Genomic DNA, 22,084 nt, shown 5'->3' with positions numbered 1-22,084 from the left:
AATTGCTCTTGTAAACAAACAAGTCAATCGCTGATTGCTCGCGAATAAAACCTCAATCTCGCAAACAAACTATACCAAATGATAGAGGAGTCATTCATCTACCTGTTTGTGTTATTAGTTTTAGAGATTGAGCTTTAATTCGCGAGAAATCGGTGATTGACATGTTTGTTTACAAAAGCAATTACGCCCTAATCTCGAAGTTGTCCGGAAATATGCGGTCGAAAAAACACGCAACAAAAGAAAAACACGTCAACTTTCAAGCGCAGCCTACTGCGATCTTACAAATTAAAAATGTATCTATGTTTTAATATTCATATGGCGCACTGAATTCATGCTCCTATTTGGTATAATAATCACCATAAATATTGCACGACATGCTCTGAAGCACAGATTGGCTCCAAATTGTAATAAAGTCGTCTTATTTTCAATAAACAACAATATCATCTATTATTACAAACTGACATTGATCATGATTTCACATCAAACATCGAAAGAATAAAACCACAATAAAATATTTCTCCATATTAACTATCAAACGGCGCCGGTGGTGTAGTGGTAATCGTGATTACCTCTCACCCCAGCAGGCCTGGGTTCAATCCCAGTCGGCGCCGCCGGGATGTTCTGAGGCATAACATCTCTGATCACGCCTTCCTTCGGATGGGAAGTAAAGCCGTTGGTCCCCGGTTCATGAGTTGATGGGTCGATAGGTAGAGTCCAGGTGTGGGAGCTGCCTTCCTGACACGTCGGTAGCATTGGTGCTCAGCACGGAAAACAAGATCAACGGAAAAAACAAATCAAAGGAAAAAAAATATTAACTATCATCCAAATAAACCCAACTTAAAACCTTTAAGGTTGTCAACATGTTTTGCGTATCATGTTTTATGGCAGTCATCAAAAGGTTGTTAAAACTTTCAGACCACGAGGAGATTTTATGGTTTCATTTTTAACAACCACGTGTAGAGTGTCATAAAACTGACATTAAACCTATGCTCCTAAGGTAGTTCGCATATCAAGTTTAATGATTGCATTAAAATTGGGCCAATTGGCCATGACATAGCTGTTTAGCGCTTTACAGGAAGTTGTTAAAGCAATGTGGTTGTCAGTCAAGGGTTTATCATTTAGTTATATCTACTGCTTTAAATCTTCAATAAATCAAAAATTGTTGCTTGGGTAGTACACTTCTACCTGTGTACAATTTTCTTAATTTTTCCCCATATGCGAGAAGTTTTCCCCGGGAAAGTGTCGGAAAATTTACTCAAACTATGAGTGACCTACGTTTTGGCGATTTTGAATAATCTGATCTCAAATGTGGGAAACATTTTTTGTCCATGTGCGTTTGGTGAGGAAAGTATTTTTTTTCTAAATCATTACAAAAAAAATTCACGCCGACCCACGCCACCACGCCGCCGCCGCCGAAAGCAAACGGCGTGACGCCACCACGTTGCCACCGCCTACAGAAAATAACATATCACGCCGCCGCCGAAAATATTTTGATCGGCGCACAGGTCTATTAAAAATAAGCATTTTGGAAGTACCGTCGCGCCGAATAATAGTGAATACAGTTGAAGTCGTCTCGGCCCAGTATCTGATGCGCGAGAAGATGTCTTTCAGCTTGCTTGTGTACACACTTAGAAAAATTCATGTAAATTTAGGTGCTTTGAGAGTTACATATACGAGCATCAATTTTGACATAAATTTAAGTCATAACGGAAGCAAAGAAACGTACTTTTCGTCGAGAAACGAACTTTTAAGTCTCGGGCACTTAATATTACATGACATGTATGTTTACGTCTCATCTTTTATGTCAAAGATGGATTCTGTCACGTGTAAAATTAGTTATTGTCACCACAAGCAAGCAAAAGGTCTCCATCAGGCATTGCGTCGCGTGGTTCACGAAGAGTAGATAAATAGGCATCGATAACACGACTACGAACACAATCCGGAGCGCAAAGCACGAGTACGTTTCCGCGAATACAGACAGACACACTGACTTGTTTCAGGTTACAACCATTAATAGTCTTAATCTCAACAGACTTGTAAACGCTGGACACGGCAATAAAGACTCATCCAAACTGTGCTTTGTGACTATTGCGAGCACTGCGATCGCACGAAATACATTAAAGTCAGTCCCAAAAAGTTGCAACGAGTGGATGCTGTCGTCAAGACCAGTTTCTATAAATATAATGACATCGTAATTGCAATCACAAACCGCTACAACAAGGTCGTCAATTTTGGTTCTTAGACCGCGTACGTTCGGGAAGTACAACCAAATGTCGTTATCGCTAGTAACTCCACCACTGTTGTCACGAGATGCTGGAGTATCGCGTCCTGACGTAAGGAGGGGACGTTGAAGGCGTTTCCCAAGTTGGCTGAAGCTGCTCTCGACAGAACAAGTTGTCGATCTGAGGAACGGATCATCATCAGGCAGGAAAGATTGATCTTGCCTACACACGTAGAAATACCTAAAATTACACGTGACGTAATCCATCTTTGACATAAAGGATGAAACGTAAACAAACATGTCATGTAAAATTAAGTGCTCCGAGACTGAAAAGTTCGGTACTCGACGAAAAGTACGTTTGATTTAGCAGAATTTCGCATCTATTATGACTCCATTTTATGTCAAAATTGACGCTCGTATATTTCTAGAGTGACATTTGAAATGGGCCTATGTCCAAAACGTAAACAAACCAGAAAATGAATTTTAAATTTTTCCGCCACTATTCAATACAAATTTTAGAAATTTTAACTATTTTAGGCATTTATATAATTCACAATAACAATAGTAACTGTATCTCAGTATACAACATCCAAAATATGCGAAAAGCTTTCAAAAATATATGAAAATCGATAACAATTTCATTTCATCAATTAATAAACCTTTTTGTGAATCTTTTTGTTAAGCCGTTGTGTTTGTCATCAGAAATGGTACACCCTTTGCTAAGCCTTTTCGCAACGTCAAATAAATTCAAAACAAATCATCAGCCCTGCCTCAAGCAGTAGGGCCTAGCTTTGGTTTGAAAATTTTCAATCATCGGCCCTTCTACGTCACGAGGCTTAACAATGATATCAAATAAATGAATGGTTGGCCGTTTTAGCGTGCGGCGTGAATCGAAAAATTTCGTTTATCGGCCGTTTCGAAAATCGAGTTATTTTAAATGATTTTTCTCGATTATGCGGAACTTTCCTACACGATTATTAACTATCAAGCGGTTCTAAAGAATGGTATCAAAACCCGATTTGTTTACGTTTTGGACATAGGCCCATTTCAAATGTTACCCTAGATGTCAGTCTCAGAGCATCTAAATTTACATGAATTTTTCTAAGTGTGTAGAAACCGATGTTTTTTTTCGAAAATATTAGGAACTGTGATATAAGATAGACATAAACATGGACCTGGATGGCCATAGGACCATCCTCTGGAAGATTCGGAACATTCGTAAAAGTGATCAATTCATGAAACTGATCCTTGAGCTCAGCAGTTTTTAAAAAAAAACACTAGGAACTATGATGATAGAATGAATTTGAGGTCGTGACATAAACATGGCCCGGACGGCTATGGACATTAGACTGATGCAAAATTTGACTTTTTCGCTCCACAGTGCTTAAATGGTTTCAAATCGGGTCCTGATTAACCTCCCAAAGTTACAACTCATTTGGTTAGAAACAGACTTCGCACAAGCCATTTGAAGTTTACATGTAAATTAATATGGGAAATCTCAACTTTTTGTTCATTGCCTTCTAGTCTTTTTCCATATTAAGCTGCGAAACAGTTCGATACCCAGTCTTATAGAAAATTTTCTCAGCTACAACTTTGCTTTTGTTTCTATGTAAAACGAGACTGGAAAAAGTTATTAATTATTTAAGAGATTGGTAAACTTATGACATGATTAAGCAGCTGCTCTGTAGGCAACACTGTATTTTGCAGTGAGACATAGTAGCCGTGATTTTTGTGTCCTATTCAACCAGGGGCCTGGCTGACGGCCATGTTTTTGATGCTTTCATGTGCTCTTGTCTTTCTGCTTACAACACGATTTTGCGTCCCTTTCCTTCATGTATACTTCAGGCGGGCCGTATTTAAATAAGGCCCGTGATCTTGCCTACTGTCAACCGTATAGGATTGATATGGGATTGCCAGTCCCCTGTATTCAACGCCCCAGAAACACCAATGTTGCCTGCTGAGCAGTTGATTGAGCATGATCATAAGACATCAGCGCATTGAACCATTGATAACTTTCGATCCTTGCATTTAATCAAAAAGTGGTAATGAGCAAAGTTGTAGCTGGGAAAATTTTCTACAAGAACATATGAAAGCTTTTTTTTTACAAGAACATTGAAAGCAGACCGATATGGTGAATTATTAGATAGACATGAACAAAAATCTTGGTTTTACCATAGTAATTCCCAAACAAACTTTAAATGGTTTGTGTCATCTCAGTTTCTCCGCAAATGGGTTCATATTTTGAGAGGTTAGTCAGGATCCGATTTGGAATCGTTTAAGTATTGTGGAGCGAAAATTTCAAATTTTGCATCACTCTAATGGAAAGCAGCCAATCAACGATCTTGTTTGTACGAAATTCCTCGACATTTTTGTAAACAAAGTGTTCAGCATCAGCTGAAGATTTCAATATGGCTGAAGCTTAGCCAAAAATCTTGAATTGTACCAGCTATCTTTACTAGAATTTCGACTAGAATGGGATACGTTTACGTTCATCGATGTACTTGGGACCGATAGGCTAGTCCAGTGTCAGTCAATTGAAAATCGTTATTGTCCACCGGTTGTTTTAACTTCGTGTGTGTGTCCGTGCACATTTAGCAATACAGTTGTATTCGTGCAACCTGGTTGTGTGGAGATCTAAAGCAAACCCCACACGCATCAATATATTGACGCGAAGGGGAATTATTGACAATAATATTGATGATGTGAATTCAGAAATATTGTCAATCTCGATATATTGACGTCAATATAGAATGTATTGACAATACGATTATTGTCAATAAAAGTAATCGTGTAGGGTCCACTTAACTCTCACGTATATGTTGGTAGAGGGAAAAATGTAAACATTTCAGAAGACGATTAAAAAAAACACGGAGCTCTAGTATCAGTTTCATGGAATTAGCACTCTTATTGATGTTCCGGATCTCCCGAAGAACGGTCCCATAACCATCCGGATCCATGTTTGTGTCACGACCCCAAATTCATTCTTATATCACAGTTCCAAGTGTTTAAATAAAAAAAACGCTGAGCTCTAGGATCAGTTTCATGGATTGACCATTTTACGGATATTCCGGGTCTTTTGTAGGACTATGTCACTATCCTAAATTCTATCTTATATCACAGCTCCAAGTGTTTTCGAAAAACCCCAAGGAGCTCTAAGATCAGTTTCATGGATGAACCACTTTTACGGATGCACCGAATCTTCCGGGTGCCGGTCCCATATCCATCCGGCTCCATGTTTATGTCATGCCCACAAACTATTTCTTCACGTTCACGTTCCACATGTTTTCGAAAAAAACTTTGAAGCTCTAGGATCAGTTTCATCGATTGACCACTTTTACGGATGTTTCGGATCTTCCGGAGGATGGTCCTCAGACCATCCGGGTCCATGTTTATGTCATAATCCCAAATTCTTTCATATAACACAGTTCCAAGTGTTTTAAAAAAACCCGGAGCTCTAGGATCGGTTTGATGAATTGACCACGTTTAAGAATGCTCCGGATCTACCGGAGGACGGTTCCATGGCCATCTTGGTTCATGTTTATGTCACGACCCCAATTCAATTCTATCATCACAGTTCCACGTGTTTTCGAAAAACTGTGGAGCTCTAGGATCAGTTTCATAGATGGACCACTTCTACGAATGTTTCGGGTTTTTCGGAAGAAGGCTCCATGGCCATCCGGGACCATATTTATGTCATGACACCAAATTCTTTCTTATATCACAGCTCCAAATGTTTTCCAAAAACACTGAGCTCTAGGATCTGTTTCATGGGTTGACCATTTAACGGATGTTCCGCATCTTCCGGAGGACCGTTCCGTTGTCTCCTGGACCCTAATGTAGGAACCATGACTGTATTCAGGCTAATTATGAACATTTGTACCCATTAATCTAAATTATAGATCTGAAGCCACTAACAAAACCCTTAAACACATCTTTAAAAAAAACAAGTGGTTGTATCCAACATGCTAACTTGAAAGTACCCATTAATGGGTAAACAATACCCATTTGGAAGAAAAGTGGCTTAACTCATTAAATGAGTAAACCCAATATTACTCATTAATGAGTATTTGACGCATACTTTAAAAAATGGGTACTTTTTAACCTTCATGTTCTTACTAGGGATGAATAAAAAATACCCATTTTATCAACAAAATTGCTTTATGTCGACTATTATTAAAGAAAAACAAATAAGAATCTTTTATATTGTTTTATGATTAACACTCATATATAATCAAACATGTGTTAAAGGTTGTAACCTGTCACCCTTTAAGCGAGAAAGGGCTGTTCTGGCCTCGGTTCCGGCTGTTAGAATTTCAACCCTAGTCACCGTCTTCCATTACCAAACCATCCTGATATTCGATGGAATTCCACTGGTTCCACGGCTACCTTGTAAAATTTGTTGAAACTCAGTACTGGACATTCACTCGCCAGTTTCCACTAATAGAAGCTAACGTCAATCTCCTGTACTTTTATTACGCTAACCTGAAACGGAATTGAAAATAGAACACATCCCACTTCTAGCTCTTACCTCGTGAAAATCACCTCGGTTTGCTGTTTTTCGTCGTGCTGCTGCAATAAAGAGATGTCTGTCCGGAGCACTATTTGCATGAACATTTTTTCACCTGAATTAACACCGGCCAGATGGAATCTGCTACCACAGTCAAACTTCCGTCCTTCGCGTATCGTCTTGATCCGTTATTTTTTTCGACATGTCACCGAAATGCAAAATAATAATAATGTGTTTACCCATTTTTATTGCAAGAAGACATTTTTAAAGTGAATAAAAAGTAACCATTTTTCAAATTTTGAAAATACCTATTTTTTGACAACTAAGTATGGATTCCAAAAACAGAGTATAAGATACTCATTAAATTGGTACTTGCAAGTTAGCGTGAAGACACGACCGTAGATTTGACGTAAGATTACGTGCTCGGTATGAATATTCGGTCACTGTGTTAAGGAAACCACTTTTTGCAGGCAACCGGTGATAGTTTTAATCACTATTACAACCGTTGAACATTTGTATAATTTTCGATAGTAACCTATTGAAAACTGTTAAAGTGTTCATTTAAGCAGATTCGTAGAAATATTTCCAATCGATTGGCTTGTTTAGAATTAAAATGCATCCGCTATTGACAGAGTTTTAAGTGGCCAAAACCTGACCACTTTTCGTAACGCGGTCGATATAGGTTTTTTTGAAATATTTCACCCCCAATATGTTTCAGAAAGACGTAAATTCTACGTCAAAACGTGTATCGACACTTTTCACTTTAAAAAAAAATAGGCGACCCTATTTTCAATCTTTCCACGTTCAAATAATCTACAGACCCTAGGAACTCTAAAGGTACCACAATTTTTGAAATTGATCAAGAAATGGCTATGCAATGCCATTTCAAACTTGCCGTTACACGCTTTTCAGAGACATCGTTTTCGGAGTGTTGAAGGAAAATGTCATCTTGGGTAGCAACCAACATATGCGCAAAGTTTCATTTAAATCGAAGAGAGTCATGTTCAGTCGATTTGCCATTTGACGTGGAAAGGCTCTGTAGAAGGATTTTTTTTTGTTTTGTGACATCAATTTCACATAATTCAATACTTAATCGCCTGTTATGTACAAATCAAAGACGATAATCATCTAGCTTGACCTAATTTCCTGTTCTATTGTCTTTTATTTTCTCCGTCTCTTTCCAGGGTAGCGATGACTCGACTGAAGCAGCCGCCTTCGACGATATCAACTCACTGATGAAGGTAAACATAGACAATCTTGCCCATTATCTTCATCTCTCTCCATGGGTACACCGTAGCACAATCATATACGTAGCAAGGGTTCGTTTAGCTGTCATAGCGGCCAGTCAAACAACGCTCCCCGCACCCACGGCCCAGCTCGATGGAAAGGAAAAGGGTTAATTTTATTTGATTTCAATCAACCCCGATTACTGACCGGCGGTGTTGGAACAGTTGAATCCTTTTGCTGTTTTCACTTCTGACAGGGTAAACATTCAGGGAGGCCTTGATGTCCCGTCGTCATCGTTTAGATTTGAACTTGAAATGTTCTCTATGCTAACCTCATAAATACAAATCACGCTCCTCTTGATTCCGATGGATTCCGAATTGAAAATTCAAATTACTCTTGATTGCAGCACCAAAAGTAGAGCACTGAATGCACTTTTCGCCGCGAACGAATCTTGCCTATACTTTTCCGCCATCAGCGGAGTGCACACGGCGGAAACGTCGTGTATCACACAAAGGCATTGCTGCACGGGACATTTTTCAATTTATCTTCGTTCACGCTGGTTCGTTCTAGGATTTTTCCCGACCCGACGCAACTCTGTGATAACATAACAGTGACATCGTAACGATGCAACCGACCACCATCATGCTTCAACAGCCCCATTCTAAAGTTGGAACGATTTGATGTCGATGGTTGGCCGTTGGGATGGGTTGAAACCGTTCGCAGAACTGGTAGTAATTTAAGCTGGGTGTAATTGATTTTTTTTTTTTGCAGCAATTATCTGCAGTTATTGAATAGAACGAGTTCAATTAGATCGCCTGGTCTGAGGCGCTGCTGACGTGATGGTGAGTTATGTATTCATAGTTACGAGCTTCTCGAACCTGTCCTGAATCAGAATGCCATCCGTGCGAGCTTGGCAGAGGAAAGTAATTCCACGAAAATGCAATCAACTGACAGGAATAGCTCACCCACACATGGGATTGACATTGGACCCATCTGTTATCCCAACAACGTCGTGTTTTATTTCGGCGCTCTATTGCAGCAAACACATGTGAGTGGATCACTATGCAAAAACTGGGCCACATCGAAATTGAACTATTATTCGATGTGTCCTCGATAAGGGATCATTCTTCGAAAGCTGCACGTGCTCGATTTGAATTTTTTTGAAAAAGGGAAATTCATGACTCAAATGCATGATCCCCATAACAAGAAATTGCAAACTATCTATGACTGTCACCGTCAGAGGAGAGCTTGAATCAGTTCAGGCAAGGAACACACAGAACCGCAATGTCAACGCATTTTCACAATTTCACGTTCGTTAAAGATTTTTCTCCAATCGATTTGTTGTTTTTTTAAGCGGCTTTTACTAAAAATGGGTTTTTCGATTTCGGTAAATTTTGAGTCTAATGCATCCATTTCAGAGAGGTTAGCATTTTCTATAAGCTTTCAAATGAACACGAGTTAATTTCGTTTTCAGAGTGATGGCAATCTAGTTTCCTACAAATTTATTTCAGACATAATTTTGAATAGATGTGCCGTTTTTGTGCTATGATTTATTGAAAAATATTGAACAAGTCATTTTTAAAATTAGGCGAAAGTTAAAATGGTCAAATTCCGGCACAAACTTGGTTCATTGCCCCAGTGAATTATTATGGGAGTCCTGTGAATTTTCACCCCAAGAGATTTATGGTTTCCTTAAACTGCCTTCTGGTCACCCCCAGTGCTTTCGTGGTAAATTTAGAGCAGGTTACTCGCTCATTTTAAATGTGCGCCCCCACCCACCTGAAATTCATGGGCTCACTTTAAGAAGATCCCATAATTGTGTGAAATTTGAGAATGTACGCACTATTCAAATTCCGTCTAATTAAAACTTCTAAATTTTCGGGTATTGGCTTTCAACGGGGGAACGCCATACATCATCGCCATACAGAAAATCCCTCAAGCATTGCCGTAGCCTGTACCTACCTGCGTGCAGCCAAATTCCTAACCTCGAAAAACAAATCAACGAAGCTCTCAACAGGCTGCCCGAACCGTGGATCTTCGTCTGTGACCTGAATGGACACCATCCCAGCTGGGGTTATCCTCGAATGGATGCCAGGGGCTCCACATTTCAGCGGACGTCACACCACTGCCATCGACATTATAGCAGCTAGTCGGACCTTTTGCGGCAAAATCGTGTGGAATGTCAACGGCATCGACCAACTTCAGCTCCACGCCACCGCCGTCCTTGTAGTTACCTGCAGACCCCGCTGGAGATACGAGGAAGCCGACAGGGCAACATACGACGCCAGTATTCGTTCCTTTTTAGAGCAACGCAACCCGGATAGCATTCTAGGCTTTACGGAAGTGGTTCAAGACGCAAAGCCCTACGCTGGTGGAACGACGACACCAAAAAGGCTGCTAAGGCACTTCGGAAGCTCAAGCGCTTTCGCCTTGATGACCCCGATCGCAAAGCTGCCCTCGGCAACTACCGCAAGCTCCACAACCAGTGCCGCCAAAAAAGTGAGAATTGCAAAGCAATCCAGCTGGATGAACATGCTTGACAGTATCAACGACTCGCAGTTCTCATCTGACCTTTGAGTCGAGCTAACGCCCTCAGTGGTAAACGCCGCGCACAGTCCCTTTCCACCTCCATCACCAATTATTTCAAAGTACCACCGGACCCTAGCAACACGGGTATCAACTAGGCCTACTCCTGGAAGGAACTCCGTTGTGTGCTAAGCCGAAGTACTGGCAAATCTGCCGCACCGGACGAGGTTGCCAACCCCCCCTAAAGTTAAGAGAGAGAGAGAGAAGGATTAGTAATTTCCATTTAATTCCACTACCTTATCTGCTTATCCTTTACAGATAGGCGTCTACAATTTGCAGACATTTTCAGTGTATTGTATTAATACTCGACTAGTACTAATAGTCGATAGTCGAGTATTAGTACAAGACGCTGAAGAAGTTTGCACATTGTAGACGAAATACGTCAAGGATAAGCAAATAAAGTAGTGGAATTAAATGGAAATTACTAATCCTACTCTCTCTACACAGGTATTCCACCAAGACGCCCACATTCATCAGGAAGGTCAAATTGTTAGAGCTATACAACCAGTTTTGGCTGAATGGGCCCAAGTAGCAATTAGGGTTTTATGAGGGTTCTGAAGACCATGATTTAGACTTGTAGCATGCTTTAAAACCGTGATAAAACTTGCAATGTTGTTTGGGGGGTGTACCCTGACAGGTGGAAGGGGAGCCTTGTTGTGCCCATCCCGAAAGCAAATGTAGCATCCCGCGAGGTATCCAGATACCTTCCAATCGTACACTGAAAATTAAATTTAGTTTATATAACGAAATCGTTCGTTTGTTTCATGAATACATTCGTTGTTATCTGCAACGAAATAGATTCGTACTTTTTACGAAGCTGGTTTCGTTTAAATTCATAAAATCGTTTGATTCGTAAAATTCGTGTATTTTACAAAGCGTTATCTCATTCGTTACGAATGTTTCATAAAACATATACGAATTATTCGTGTGTAATAGCTCATGTATTTCAAATAGTACGAAACATTCGTATACCCATAACAAAACATATACATTGTACGAAATAGAACGCGAAGGCACACGAAACATTTGTGGGTAAATAAAATTGTCTTTTTAGGAAATCAATAAAACTTTATTGAATATCTTCATCGTTTTCATTGAGTGCATTTCCAACTAGGAAGATAATTCAAATGAAATATGGTTTTAGCTTTACCAGCATTGCCGAATACCTTGCTTCTTGGCCGATGGCACGTTCCAGGAATTTGATAATGTTTCCCATCCTACGAGAATGATGTAGCCGGTAGCCTTCAGAATACCCGAACCTTCTTCAAGTGCGCCATCATTTCATGTCAAAATCCATCGCACTTTCGCAGGGGTAATTGAACTCCATATAGTAGTTGAAAATCACACAAACGTTTTGTTTTGTCTGGAAAACGATCTTCAGGCAACGTCGGGGAAACAGAAGAGAAAATTAGTTCCAACAGGAATCGCAAAAAGTTGGATAAATTACTCACCCCATCTACGATTTCGTAGATCCTAGAGGACTGCATCCGTTCGTCATGTTGTTCACGCTCAGAAAAACAAAAACAAAAATAATTTCCAGTTTGAATCCTCCAAGATGTGCCCTCCGCTGTTGGAGATGACGGCGAGCTTTTCATTACACTGCAGGTGCTGTGTATGTAGATGATGCTCGATACCGGGGATCGTGTCCAAGAAATTCAACAGTCACATGATGGTCTCTCACAAATCTATAAACATTCGCTTTTCTTAACGATATTAAAAATCTCACTCACAAATAATAACAAGTTCTACTGATTATCATTCTTATTTTGTACCACAAACGAATTCAGTTCGTACATCAAAGAATAGTTTCGTAATATTCACGAATGGCGCGCGTGCAATAGCTTGTATGCCCGAATATTTTTCGTAGGTGTACAAATTGTTGCACGAATTATTTTCGTATGCATTGCATACGTCTGTACGAAATACCGTTCTTGTATTGTACGAATCATGCGTAATGTTGGTATTGAGCCTAGTGACATGGAATACGAATGTTTCGCACTATTAACGAAAAATTTGTTTCATCAACGAAATCAGTTTTTACGAAGTGAGTGTGAATAAATTAACGAAAATATATTTTCAGTGTACACATCTACTGCATGGCCAAGGTGATGGAAAGGATGGTCAATCGCAGGCTAAAAAAGTTCCTCGAGAACGCTTGCCTTTTTGACAAACCACAACATGCGTTCCGGCAGGGGTATGGCACTTCCACATACTTTGCGACGCTTGGAGACGTCCCCTAGGAAGCCAAGAGCAACGGCAGCCACATTGAGATGGTCTCTCTCGATATCTCGAAGGCTTTTAACAGGACGTGGACGCCCCTTGTACTCAAGCAACTCGTCGGTTGGGTATTGAAAGGTTCGATAGTCCACTTCGTTAAAACCTTTCTTACCGATCATTCTTTCCACGTCACAATTGGTGACACGCGGTCCCGGTCTTTCTGCGAGGAAACGGGTTTTCCCCAGGGATCGGTCATTGATCGCTATGAACAGAGTCTTCAGTCGACTTCCACGCAACATATTTATTTTCGTCTACGCCGATGACGTCCTCGTTGTTTCCGTCGGCCGAGCTCCGACCCGCACCCGGATGAGGGCACAGACTGCCGTCAGATGGGCCCGTACGACTAGATTACAACTATCCACCACGAAGAGCGTCAGGTGACATGTCTGCTCTTCTCTTCATCGAGTAACCGGACCACCGATATATATATAAACAACACTGCCATCCCGCTACGGAAAACATTAAAAGTCCTGGGCGTCCTCATTGACCGCAAGCTTTGTTTTGAGCTCCACTTTCAAGCCATCAAGTTCAGCTGCCGTTGTAAGCTAAACCTGGTACGGACTATCTCTAAGCAGCACCGATCCAACAACCGCAGCATTCGGTTGAACGTGGCACGGCCAATCGTCGACAATCGCCTGCTCTACGGCCTTGAACTCACCTATTCAGCCACCAAAAAGCTGATTAAAATCCTTGCTCCAACTTTCAACAGCCGGCCTTCTCCCGTTGACCCCTGCCAATGCAACCTGCATCGAAGCGGGAATACTTCCTTTCCGGTTCCGCACACACGCAGCTATTGTCAACAAGGCCGCTACTTTCTCCGCAAATACCCTGGACGCTGAAGATTTCTCCTCGAGTAGGGGAAAAGAATCCTCCACGTGGCACGGCAGCCAACGTGGATCTCACCCCCCCCCCCCCAGTGAACAAGAGTCACTTTCTCGGAGATAGAAAATCGACAACCGGATAAAGGACAAATTTAAAACAGGAGATAGCTCCGATGCTTTGAGGAGGCCGGTTACAGAGCTACCCCAACTACACGTTAATTGTTTGTTCTTACCGGTCTACGTTTCCATGACCAATTCTACTTTCCAACCATTACCATCATTTCGACCATATCAGTTCACTCGGCTGTCAACAGAAGCAGGCCACTCTCGATGTGTGTCACGCGATCGTCTGTTTACTCGGCAGCAACCATTGTGTGGTCCTCCTCATTGTTCTTCATCAGCAGTTCTTTCGGTCGATGCGTCGTCGAATTTGGAAAGCAACCGTTTCGTGATGCGTGTGTGAGTGCTGACCACGTTTTGCGTCCATTGCAGCAATGGAAGCACTCTGCCCCCATTGGTGATACTGCCATACAATGAAACCACTGAAATCGGCTCCCGTTCTTATGGAGGAGGCTTATTGGATAGCGGAAGATAAAGTGTTTATTTTGTTGTACCTTTTGACTATAATTTTAAGATGTATTGTATAGTGAACAAGAATTCTCGGCTCCGTGAAGTTAATTCGATTGAGCCTTATCAAATAAATTAATAAACAACAAATTTTGACCATATGGAACAACAATCCGGAATATTCAGAGCCGTTTCTAAAGTTTCTAAGAGAGATTGTTTGACCATGTGGAACCATGATCCGGAATATCCGGAACCAGTTCTACGGAGGCCATATGGCTCTATGGAAGTCGTTGTGCATGGCATTGATCATATTTCGTCTAGTAGATGTGATTTGTTATGTCGCTTGATATGGTTATAGAACGGGTAGAACTTGTTACTATTTTTCAGTGAATGTAATTTACATTTACTGATAAACATAGGTAAGTTCTGTTCGCCCCGGTTCATCATGCATAAGAGGTACAGATTTGAGTTATCGACAAAAGCTGTAGCTAATATCAAAACCTACAAAAGCTGCATACATCATTTCATGGAATTCTGTTAATGAAAAAAGTTAGAGGCAAATGAATGTAAATGAATGCACGAAACGAATGTAAATGATTTGCCATGCCTGGCTATGATAAATAAAATTATCACCGATTTCCTGCGAAAACCGATTTCCCTAACACAGATTTCAAAGTTGAATTCAATCCGTTCTCACCAAACGGTGTTTATTCAATCACCACGTGATGAGTGGGGGTGTTCTTTAGTACACAACAAAAGGCTGCCTGCAAGCAGCGAGCTGCAGCTCAGATGAGCATCCATAGAAGGAGGAAGAAGCCGCACCGCTATTGATCGAAATCAGTAGCTCTTCGTGAGTCGCTGTGGGCCATCTATGTCAAGCTCATCATACTAAAGAGTATAAACAGAGAGAGCCCCGCTCAAATTCCTATTCCTACACATAACACAAGCTCCTGTTGCAGTTAACAAATAAGATTTATTATATAAGACCACGTAGTCCTACGTCACCATTGCGTACAACCCCACCCTTGTCACTTGTAGTTTTTTTTTTTTTTTTTTTTTCATTTGACACACATTTAAGTTATTGGATTTATAAATCCACGACTGTTTTTCCCTTACCATTATCTTGGAAATCGAAAACATTATTCTTGGGCTCTCATCGCATTCCGGGAACGGGTACCAGAGGAAAGCAAATTTGTCATCCCCAGTGGCACAAACTGTAACCTTCCCCTTGCTCTACTTCTTTCCCGCTCGGAATCCCAGCTGCCAAAACCAATGATTGGATTGTATACCATCGAGCATCACCGTCATCCTCTCTATCACTATCGGCAGAAGGAAAACCAAACAAGAATCACACAATTTGATGGCCCATTGTTGTTTTACCGTTGTTCAACAAGCGCTCAAGTGCACACACGGGAGTTTGAAAATCAATAAATGTCCCAGTGGTAGCACCAAAAACAGCACATAAATTGTCTGTTGGAGTTTATGTTATCACCGCTCCCGCGGGCTGATTGAGTGAACTGCAACAAGTGGAAAATCCGTTCTCCGGATTTGACCATTTTGAAAGCGAAAATCGCCCTACTAATTCGAGAGGCACGTTTTAGCATTCCGATCTAGTTTCAACCAAACTATTGAAGCTCAATAATGAACTTGAACACACTCACTTCAACAATAAAAAAAACTTCCCTTGTTCTTTTTTTATTCAGCTCTTCGTCACACCTCATCAGAACACATAATCTAAGTTCATTAAAAATTAATCATCCACTGCTCAACAACGCCATCGGAAATCGTAGTAATCTACACTCACTCAGGTACCTACCTACTTACACAGCTCGTGTTCTCTTGTATTGTTTGCAGAACAACGAAAATGCCAAAGAGGAAACCCTTTCGTCACTTCCACAAGCGTCCTTCAACTACATCAACTCGATCGTCGGCAGCGGAGTGATAGGAATTCCATACGCTCTGCACCGGGCCGGATTCGGTCTCGGGCTGTTCCTGCTGGTGATAGTGGCTGTGATAACGGACTACTCGCTGATACTGATGGTAAGTCGCAAAATGATACCCTCTTGAATGAAGCACTCGAGCCATTGCTTTGATCGCTTTAAAGTTATGGAAACGGTCGAAGGGGAACGAGGCAGGTATGGTATAAATACTCATCCTACACATAAATAACTATGTAACTTTACGTTTTTCTCGAGGGCAGATAAGTGAGGCTACTTTACACAGAAAAAATCTGAATTTTAATCATCTCGTAAAATCTCCACTCGTTTAATTATATGCTATATTTGGCATAATCAACGAAATTGTGTGCTAGATTTGATGTAACTCTGCTGGTTTATGCCAAATTGCGCTTAAATTTACATTAAACATCGTGTAAACTTATGCTAAATCTAACGTTAACAACTTGTGCGCTATATATCACTAAATCTTACATGATTTTTTTTTTCAAACGGTGTAGAAGATAATTTAAATTTTGGTAGAAAAGGCATGCTTTTTCCATACAAGATAATTTAAATTCAAAGATTATCACGAAAAATCAGACAAACGGAATCATTTATGGCAACGGTAGGAAAATATATTGATTATTACTCTTAAAATATCAAATAACAATAAATTTGAAGACGGGACTGACGTAGGAGTAAGCAATAGACTGATGCAAAATTTGAAATTTTCGCTCCACAGTACTCGAACGGTAAGAAACTGACATGGCACAAACCATTTGAAGTTTATATGGAAATTAATATTAGAAAACAAAACTTTTTGTTCATTGTCTTCTAGCCTTTTTACATATTGTACTGTTAACAAATTCTATTGCTATTCTTATGGGAATTTTTATCAGCTACAACTTTGCACAAAATCGTTTTTCAGCCATACGTCAAATAAAATAGTTATTAATTGTTTAAGATATTGACAATCTTATACCAAGATTGAGCAGCTGTATTGTAGGCAACACTGTATTCTGCAGTGTGACATAGTAGCCATAGTGTCCTCTATTCTACGCGCCATAAACACCAATGTTGCCTGCTGTACAGTTGATTGAGCATAATGATAAGACATCAGTGACTTGAATCATCAACAATTTTTGTTCCTTACATTTGATCGAAAAGTGGTCCTCAACAAAGTTGTAGCTGAGAAAATTTTCAACAAGCTTAGTTATTATTTTTCAAAGTAGAGTGAACTGATAAATATTGAGATAAATATGAACCGAAATTGTGGTTTTTTCATAGTAATTCCCATATAAACTTCAAATGGTTTGTGCCAAGTCAGTTTCTCACTAAATGAGTTCAAATTTTGGGAGGCTAATCATGGCCCAATTTGGAACCGTTTGAGCAATGTGGAGCGAAAATTTTAAATTTTGCATCAGTCTAGTAACCATCTACTCCTCTCACGAGTTGTTCTTTTGCGGACAAAATGTAAATGAACTAAAAAGTGATATTGTTAATAAAATGATACAAACAAAACGACTACAATCAATTCAGGTACAGATAATGCAGTTATTGTGCATTAATTTTGTTAAAAATACATTTTATTATATTTATCGATTTAACCATCTGAATAAGGTGGCGTTGTGATGAAGGAAGAGAGTTGCTTCTTGCCGGACCAAAATTGCGAGTTTCATATTTTTAACAAATCATGCCATTTTCAGTTGAAATGACGTTTTAAACAAAGATATAGGAAAAAATAAATTTAAGAAAAATTACTTTCCAAAGTAACATTTAACGTTTTATGAAGTAAAACAAGGCTTCTACAACATTCATAAAACACTGGCGAAGATAGCCTTGCTATGATAGTTTTCCGCAGTCCCAGTTTGGCACTAATGCTATTCGGATCATCATCGCAACGTTATTTCTGGAGAAGGCTGCCATTGACAATATGCTGTGTATTCCCATCAATTTTAAGCGTCTAATTTTACGGCTTCCAGTGATTTATAAACCACATTCACCTCGCTCCTCTCAGTCGGCTGCTTTGTTGACCGATTTTGCTAGAATTATTACTCGATTATCCTTTGGCATTTCCTTGCGATTCTCCGTTTGAAAGCCCCACTCGATTATGGTTTTCTCTGTCTCTAGGTGGATCCATCTTTTTAGTTTTATTTGTAAACAGTGGGAGGTTTTGGGATACACTTCATTGACACCCAAACGCATCAACCGTCTCGAATGAACTTAATTCTCCTCTACCAGGGGAACAGTTTAAAGAGGCGTTAATATATTTAAGCATTTAAGCAAACGCATCAATATATGCTTTTTGATCCCGTTTGAAACCGAACGGTTTTATAATTGCTTTTATAATGATAAACTCCTTTATGGAGTATATTGTCGTGACATTAATCAGACAAATACTGAATGATTAACTGAACAGTTTTATAAAGGAATAAAGTGCTGCATTAAATTCATTTTTAAAACCAAACACTTTCTGATTTTCTCGTCAGGCTTTAAAAGGTTTTTAAAACATCATAAAGCTGAACTTCTAATCAAGAATGTTTTACACTTTTCAATTCTGTATTTAAACTCAAAAAAAATGCTTATTGCTGTTATAAAACCACAATATATCAGAGTGAACGCCAAAAGGCTGCTAAATTATTACATGAGTTGGGTCTGACAATTCAGCTTACATTGTGATTATCGAACATTTAATTTATTATATATGTTCGTTTCATAGGTGTCGACAGGGCATCTGAGGGGTCAGTTTTGAAAAGGCCCTCCTCCCCATTTTCAGGGTTAATTTCCCCTACCCGATTATGTTGTTGGTTTGCGTGGGCGTACATCGGTTCGCGCGTATAGGCCCTAGCAAGTTTTGTTTGCTAAAAATGGTAGACTCTTTTCAAAGGTTACGCGAGTATTCAGGGTTTATGGACATGAGGAAATTTTCAACATCCTGAAAACCGTAAAAAATCATGACTCACAAATAGAACTAGACATATAGTCTTTTTTTTACGCGGGGTTACATGGTACGTATCACCATGTAAAAAGAAACCGTGTAAAAAACGTGTAAACAAAATAGGTATAGAGGTAACTCTAAGACTAGAAGGTCCCGAAATAACGTGCTCAACTTTTTGGCTCAGCTCTGGTACTCTCTTCGGTCCCAAGCTAATCGATGCACCCCTCGAAACATAGGGAAATCCACAAACCCCTCATTTTATCTGTCAAACTTTCATAGCGAATCAAAACAAACATAGTGTAGTACTAGAACTTTGACTAAAATGGGGTACGCTAATCTATTTCCTTGGGACAAATAGGCTAGTCAAGTAATGAGCCAATTTAAAATCGTTAGTTGCTCCCGGTTGGTGATAGTGTGAACACTAAGTTATATAAATTTTCTGATGTTTCACGAAAATCGGCTTGATATTCAACGCTTTGACCCACATGAACGGGGCTAGGCGCTGATTGAAATAACTGCACATAACTAGAATGAGGGACATGTTTTCCCATGTGGAAAATGATTATTGGGACTAATTATATTACACATAAAAGTTGAGCTATTTCCGTTGACATTTAGAAGTGACGCAAGGGGTTTAAATCCAAAATGGCTAACGATGAGCTTTTTCAAATAAAACATATGCTTCTATAAGTAAGCACGTGTCCATTTTACGATATCGCCACTCGTTCTTGAGATTTCCGCACATGGACTTACGCTTAAATATTGATATTTCGAAATCAGTATCCTTGCGGTGATAGATGGAGCGTGAGTAAATATGATAATGAGAGTGAAAAAAAAGAAGGGTAGACAAAGAGAGAGAAAACGAGAAAAGGGAGGTGGAAAGGTAAACTCTCTCTAAATATACATTCAACCGAACAACGAGTTAGAAAAGGATTTCCAGTTAAGGCCCACGCACATTAGATCCGGATCGGACGCGTTGCGGCAAAGTGACAGCTAAATCTATTGTCTAACTGTCAAATTTACGTCAAGGCAACGCAAACGGATCTAATGTGGGTGGCCCTTTACGGTAGTAAATCTGCATGGGAAATGTGGTCGAACTAGCCTAGATAACCTCCGACGGAGAAGTTAAATGATTTCAAAGTTAAGTATTAGGAATAGGTAGGGTAGAGAACTACTTCGGCCTAATCGCCCATTTTGGGCCTATCGAGCAGAAAACTTCAAATAAATCCTTGATTTCAGAGTTAACGAGTCAATTGTGCGTTTAGTACGATACTTTAGTTTATAAGCTAAGGAACGAAGTCAATGAGAACGCGTGATATGAAGGTTTGCACCCATTATTCCCAAAAACAAAAGAAGCGCTCCGACCGAATCACTTTTTTTCTTCATCCGATAGGCCGAAGTGAATTCATTGGCGTTTCAATGGCGTTTGAATGCATTAGGCCGAGTTTAGAATCCGTAGGCCGAGTTTGGCGTCAAGAAGCAGTGTTAGATTTTTGACAATATCTTAACTATTGGTTTCTCTTTATAAATTCTTTTGGTACATACGGAAAGGTAAATAAATTTGAAAGCCATCAGTAATAATAACATTCCGTTTGGTGCTAAACTGCGCTAGATTAATAAAGACCAAGTGCGGGTTGTGCTTAATAAAGGGTGATACGGTCAAAATTTGGTCAATATCAACTTGACGTATTTCTTTCAATTTTGCATTTAAAAAACCTGAACACCCCTCATTTTGAAGGTGTGTGTGTTGTTGTCAGTTGTTCAGTTGTCAAAATGCCGTCCAAGCAAGAAGAGCAGCGTATCAAAATTTTGCTAGCGCATCGCGAAAATCCGAGCTACTCGCACGCAAAGTTGGCAAAATCGCTAAAAGTTGCCAAATCAACCGTTACAAATGTAATTAAAGTGTTTGGGGAACGTTTGTCGACAGCCAGGAAGTCTGGATCGGGGGGAAATCGAAAACCGGAAGCCGCTGAGACGACAAAGAGAGTTGCCGGTAGTTTCAAGCGAAACCCTAACCTCTCTCTCCGAGATGCCGCAAATAAGCTGGGTGTATCGTCTACAACCGTGCATCGAGCCAAAAAACGAGCCGGACTATCGACTTACAAGAAGGTAGTGACTCCAAATCGCGATGATAAACAAAATACGACGGCCAAAGCGCGATCCCGGAGGCTGTACACGACGATGCTGACGAAGTTTGACTGCGTGGTAATGGACGACGAAACCTATGTCAAAGCCGACTACAAGCAGCTTCCGGGACAGGAGTTTTATACGGCAAAAGGAAGGGGAAAGGTAGCAGATGTTTTCAAGCACATGAAACTGTCAAAGTTCGCAAAGAAATATCTGGTTTGGCAAGCCATCTGTACCTGTGGCTTGAAAAGCAGCATTTTCATAGCTTCTGGGACTGTCAACCAAGAAATTTACGTGAAAGAGTGTTTGAATAAACGTCTGCTGCCTTTCCTGAAGAAACACGGTTGTTCCGTACTGTTTTGGCCGGATTTGGCATCTTGCCATTACGGTAAAAAGGCCATGGAGTGGTACGCCGCCAACAACGTGCAGGTGGTTCCCAAGGACAAGAACCCTCCCAACACGCCAGAGCTCCGCCCAATTGAGAAATACTGGGCTATTGTCAAGCGGAACCTAAAGAAGACCAAAAAAACTGCTAAGGGCGAGCAGCAGTTCAAGGCAAACTGGCTTTCTGCGGCGAAGAAGGTGGACAAGGTGGCTGTACAAAATCTGATGGCAGGGGTCAAGCGTAAGGCCCGGCAATTCGGATTTGGAAAAGCGGAAGCCTAACTGAATATTTTTCCTGAATTTTATACTAATTGAACTTGAAAAAGAAATTTAATTTGATTTTTTCAATGAACGATTTCACCGATTTACACGCGTTTTCCCTTGACCAAATTTTGACCGTATCACCTTTTAGGCCGGAAATGGAATAATTAACCCTACTTATCCACAATTGTTCTTTTCTTCGTGTTGGGAAGATGTTGAAGATTTCCATTT

At 40.2% G+C, this 22,084-nt stretch overlaps 1 protein-coding gene across 2 annotated transcripts in view; it reads left to right on the top strand.

The window, feature by feature from the left end:
• Positions 1 to 22,084, top strand: part of LOC135709480 (putative sodium-coupled neutral amino acid transporter 11) — a 141,955-nt gene that overhangs the window by 78,285 nt on the left and 41,586 nt on the right. For both annotated transcript variants that reach the window (XM_065231845.1, XM_065231844.1), the window contains 2 exons: positions 7,913 to 7,969; positions 16,061 to 16,246. In XM_065231845.1, the coding sequence (XP_065087917.1) occupies positions 7,913 to 7,969; positions 16,061 to 16,246 (243 nt within the window). The remainder of the gene's footprint in view (positions 1 to 7,912; positions 7,970 to 16,060; positions 16,247 to 22,084) is intronic.

This window comes from Ochlerotatus camptorhynchus, unplaced genomic scaffold, assembly GCF_037179485.1.
Source record: "Ochlerotatus camptorhynchus isolate MF236.1 unplaced genomic scaffold, CSIRO-AGI_Acam_v1.1 ptg000361l, whole genome shotgun sequence".
Lineage (NCBI taxonomy): Eukaryota > Metazoa > Arthropoda > Insecta > Diptera > Culicidae > Ochlerotatus > Ochlerotatus camptorhynchus.
The sequence above is the reverse complement of the archived record's forward strand: the minus strand, read 5'-3'. Positions and strand labels throughout refer to the sequence as shown.